We start from the raw sequence: 4620 nt of genomic DNA on the forward strand, positions 1-4620 counted from the left end.
ATGCAGAAATCTGCCTGAGAACTCCTGCTTTGGAGCTGCCTCTGTTTAAAAAATTCCTGACCTTCCCATCTCACTGCTGCCTACGGATTGCAGCAGCCATGGAGACCTGAGCCACTGCTGCAGGCACTTGGTGAGTTATTGCCTGTGTCAGTCCCTCAGTGAGAGGGAGAAATTTTGGGAGAGGAGAGGCAAAAGCTCCTGCAGAGCAGCCAAACCTCTTGCAACCCCATGAGGGAGGAGAAAGGAGAGCAGTCTGGCTCCAGGGTTACTGGGGAATTGCTAAAAGAGAAAAAGCATTTGAGACCTTTCTTTTTGTTAGGTGCATTTGTAACTGTGAGAAATTGGGAGGCCTGTTGAATGGTGTAATCAGAGAGGAGACCCATCTGAGCCTGTCAGGGCTCAAATATCAGTTCTGAAAATAAAAATCCTGTTCTCAGAATAAAAATCCTCCCTTGGAAAGTGCAGTTATTTTTCTTTCTTATGTTTTCCTGTTTTTCCTAGACAGTGCTTTCAGTTTTATACAGAAACAAGTTTTGAAACCTGGGTTCATCACCAGGCACTTTGCTTTTAAATAGAATAAACTTCTATTACCTCTTTATGCCCTCAGATTAGGGAAGAAGCATGACCAAGATGAACTGCATCCTGCTGACCACCTGCATTGTTCTGATTGCTTTTTGTGGCTCTGGTGAGTAGAAGAGAGGGACTTAGTGGTTTAATGTTATGGCAGAGGCTGAGAAAATCATGGAAAAAAATGCCAGAAGGAGGAAAAACAGTGAGAAAGGCCTGGATTAGTTAATACCACTGTGGGGAATGTCAGTAACCATCAAAGCAGGGCTCAGTTTCTCTTCTGATTGTCTTGGGTCAAGACAATCAGAACAGGAGATTCTCAGGAGAGAGAATCAGGGATAGGATGTGGTCCTGCATAACACAACAGAAAACTGGTATTTTGATGCTAGAAAATGGGATTCCTCTTGTGTGAATTGGAAACTAGTGTGTAGTATGAGAGGGAAAGGAAATGGAATTTTAAAAATGGATAGAAAAAACTCAGCTGCAAGTATCTGTCATTGCCTGGAAAAGGCAGTCTTCAAGAGCAGATAAAAGGAGCAAATGAACATCTTGTTCTGCAGGCAGATAATGGTGTTTTTAAAAGTGACATAAATACTTGCTTAAAATGTGCCTATCAAAATTGCCAGCTTCAATTGGTGCACTGACATAAGCTTGTCAATTTTAACTGAAGTCTTGAGTTTAACAATTTTAGCTGAAGTCTTGAGCTTAATAACCAGGCATATGTTTAGTGACAATTAGATACAGATAAGTGATTCTTCTGTTCTTTTTTTTTTTTCTTTTTTCTTTTCCTTTTTTAATGCTGCTGCTGCTGTCTCAGTAGTTTAATACTCAGTGAAGATAAACCCTTGTTGTCTTAGGTTCTACCTTAAGATGTTACCACTGTGACAACAGCCCTACCCTGTGCAGGACCAACAGCACCTGTTTAACGACTGAAGACACTTGCTTGCAGTTAAGATTTGGTATGTACAGTGTCCCACAGTCCTAAAATAAACCCACTTGGATCAGCTTTCATTGCCTGGACACCTCTAATCTGGCCCTAGCATGCATATCTTAGCCTCACTCAAAAGGAACTTGCAAATTCTCTTGAAGGTCATGCTTATATCCAAGCAATAATGTAATGATTTAGATGTGTGAGTTGTAGCTGTACAAGCATGTACTTAGATAGCTGTATATCCAGATTTAAAAAATAAGCAAACAAACAAAAACCCACACAAGGGAGCTGGAAAAAAATAAAGACAGCATTGCATTTCAAATACAAGTTGTTAGTCTATGAAAACAAATAAAGGATGCGTAGCCCACAAAATAAAGCTGCAGATGAATGGCTCAGTCGTTTATGAATTGACACTATTAAAATAAATTCTCTTTTCCTGAGGGTGAAGTGATTTGTGTCTCAGGATGGACATCTTTAGCTAGATCAGGTTGCTCAGAGTCTGGCCTTGAATGTTTCCAGGGATGGGACATCCACCACCCCTCTCGACAATTTGTGCCAGTATTTTACCACCCTTATCTGCTCTTCCAGCTCTGTCTTCTGTACATTCTTCACTGAGAGCCTTGTCAAGTGCTGGCTCAGGCTGTCAGGGCAGTGCTGGAGTCTCCATCCCTGGAGGGATTTAAAGGCCATGTGGATGTGGCACCTGGGGACATGGGTTAGTGGAGGGCTCGGCAGTGCTGGGTTAAAGATTGGGCTTGATGATCTCAGAGGTCTTGTTCAGCCTAAATGGTTCTGTGAATGCAGGCTGAGCTGGCTGGTGATGCCAGGTATCACTCAGGATCCACTCTGTATTTCCCGGTGGGTAAGTAGGATATACACTGCAAAATTCCTAGTGGAAGCAAATTTGGAAACTTCTAAACACTTGAACTTAAAAAAAGAAATGCATGGCTGTGGCAAAAACAAAACTGTAGGGCTGATGCTGGGGGCACAAATGGCCCATGAACTGTGAGACACAAGACTTTACAAAAAGTGTCTCTTCTGGGGAGGGTGAGAGGCCAAGCCCAGTGATCTGTCCCTGAAATTTCATGTAAAATTCTCATTTCCAGTTTGCTACAAAATTGGGGGTACATTTAATACCTTATTAGCCAGTGCTGTGCAGAGTGCTCTGGGTGGGACTGTGGTCAGACCTTCCACTCTCTGCACAGAATATTTCTTGGTAGGAGGTTTGTGCTGGAACTGTGCAACCGTTCTGGGTGTGGAGTCGAAGAACCAGACCATGCAGCTTCCGCCTCTCTCCACTGCCCCTGATGCCATGGCAACACAGACCACCAGGCCTCCATCCAATTTCTGTGTTTATACCATGGGCCCTGACACAGATTGAGCTTTGCCTTCTCCTCACAGTTTTATTCTCTAACAGTGGCAGTCTAAGCACTGCTTCTCTCTCAGTACCAAAAACAGTGTTAACTGTCAATCTGCTCTCTTAATCTGTTTAATTTTTTTTGTTCCATAGGTAAATTGAGAACTTTCTCCTGCTGGAAGACATCCCAGTGCAATGTGAATGAAATTGCTGATTCCTTCCTGTTGGATAATTTTGAATTCTTTTGCTGCCAACACGACCTGTGCAATGAGAGTGCAATTACTGGGGTTAACAAAGCAGCCTTCAGTATTGCTTCTGTAATGGCCATGTTATGGATGCTCCTGTAATAATCCTGATTTGTAAGCTGTCCTTTCAAGATGAAGTTACACAAAACCATTAACTCTTTTCTATAATAGCATATTTTCAGCTCCAGTCCATAGGCAGAAATATTCCTGTGTAATTTTGTTTCCCAAGGTTCTGTCTGTTCTGTTCTGTGTGTTGTTATCACTTAGTGGGTGTTTTGATCTGTCCCCCTGCTCATGGGGAAGATCAGCTCTTGTGAAATCATATTACCTTGTGGAGAGCCTGGGCAAACTCCAGTGGGTGATGTGAAGGAGAAGGAACATTACAGCTTTTCTACTGGAAAGTGTAATTTTTTTCCTGTCCCATAAACTGTCATTTTTTTTAGTTGGTATTTCTGTGGGTTTTGATTTGTTTTGCTTTGGATCCTCCTTGTCACAAACCAAGCAGTGGATTTGCCCTCAACACAAGAAGTGTTGGATCATAAGTGTACCTTGCTGCAGTCTTTGTGATGAATATGGAAATATTCAGTTTCAAGTCATGTAAACACTTTGTTCCCATCACTGTACCTGTTTTTTTTTTCTGCAAGCCAATGATATAACCTTGTCAAGTGCTGTTATTTTGGGAGAAAGCACCAACATTTCTTAAGCCAAAACCAAAATATTGCTATAAGTGAGAAACACTTCTCTCTTTTTTTTTAAAATATATATATTTCTGTGAGCATGTAGACAACATGTGATAGCTTCTTTTTGGATTTTCCTCATACATAACCCATGCTTAGGATTTTAAGTGAGCATGTGCTTTGCACTGAGTATTTATTGGTATACTGAAAATCAATTATAAAATGCTAAGGAGTTGAAATGGCACATGTAGTTTACTTCCTCACCTAGTTAGCTTTTGGGTTTTGTTGAAAACGGTGACATGTAAACTTAACCCTTCAAGCTTCCACCTAAGAGTATTAAAATCTTGCACAACTTTCTTTCCATAAATGGCAATGCACAGTATAGGTGTGTATTTATACAGCATGAATAATACCTGCTCCATCTGTAGGTGTGAGAGGTCAAATTCTGAAATACATTGCTCTGCTCTGTGGTGGAGACAGACCTTGGGACAATCTCTGGTACCTGGGGACCCTCTCAGTCCGGTGGGATGTCACATCCTCTTTCTTATTCTGGAGCTGCTGGCATATCCTTGCCAGAGTTGTGTCCATTGCCAGTGGGATATCCTCTTCCTGAGGACCCTCACTTGTGCTCGTGACACCAAGTGAAACCAGTCACAACAAGGGTGTTGTTCCAAATCCCTGATGTAATCCACAATGTACCTTTTGGTTGAGTTTATTGTAGCTATGAAAGTGTCCTGGGATCTTTCCCATCACTCTAAATACAGAAGTAGTCCTGTCTTTGATAAATAAAAATGTCAAAAAAGAAGAACGTGGAGTGTGTGGTGATTTATTGGTATTTATAGC

The 4620-nt window shown here is 41.6% G+C and overlaps 1 protein-coding gene across 2 annotated transcripts in view; it reads left to right on the forward strand.

Moving 5' to 3' along the window:
- Positions 1 to 4582, forward strand: part of CD59 (CD59 molecule (CD59 blood group)) — a 5201-nt gene extending 619 nt beyond the window's left edge. Inside the window, exons 1-4 of one of the 2 annotated variants that reach the window (XM_031061194.1) lie at positions 53 to 130; positions 608 to 685; positions 1425 to 1526; positions 3009 to 4582. In XM_031061194.1, coding sequence (XP_030917054.1) covers positions 622 to 685; positions 1425 to 1526; positions 3009 to 3202 — 360 coding nt within the window. In that variant the 5' untranslated portion in view covers positions 53 to 130; positions 608 to 621 and the 3' untranslated portion in view covers positions 3203 to 4582. Of the gene's footprint in view, positions 1 to 52; positions 131 to 607; positions 686 to 1424; positions 1527 to 3008 lie in introns of those variants that run through there. The other variant, XM_005426107.2, reaches the window with a different exon arrangement.
- The last annotated feature ends 38 nt before the right edge of the window (positions 4583 to 4620 follow it).

The sequence above is a fragment of the Geospiza fortis genome, unplaced genomic scaffold (genome assembly GCF_000277835.1).
Source record: "Geospiza fortis unplaced genomic scaffold, GeoFor_1.0 scaffold590, whole genome shotgun sequence".
Classification (NCBI taxonomy): Eukaryota; Metazoa; Chordata; class Aves; order Passeriformes; family Thraupidae; genus Geospiza; species Geospiza fortis.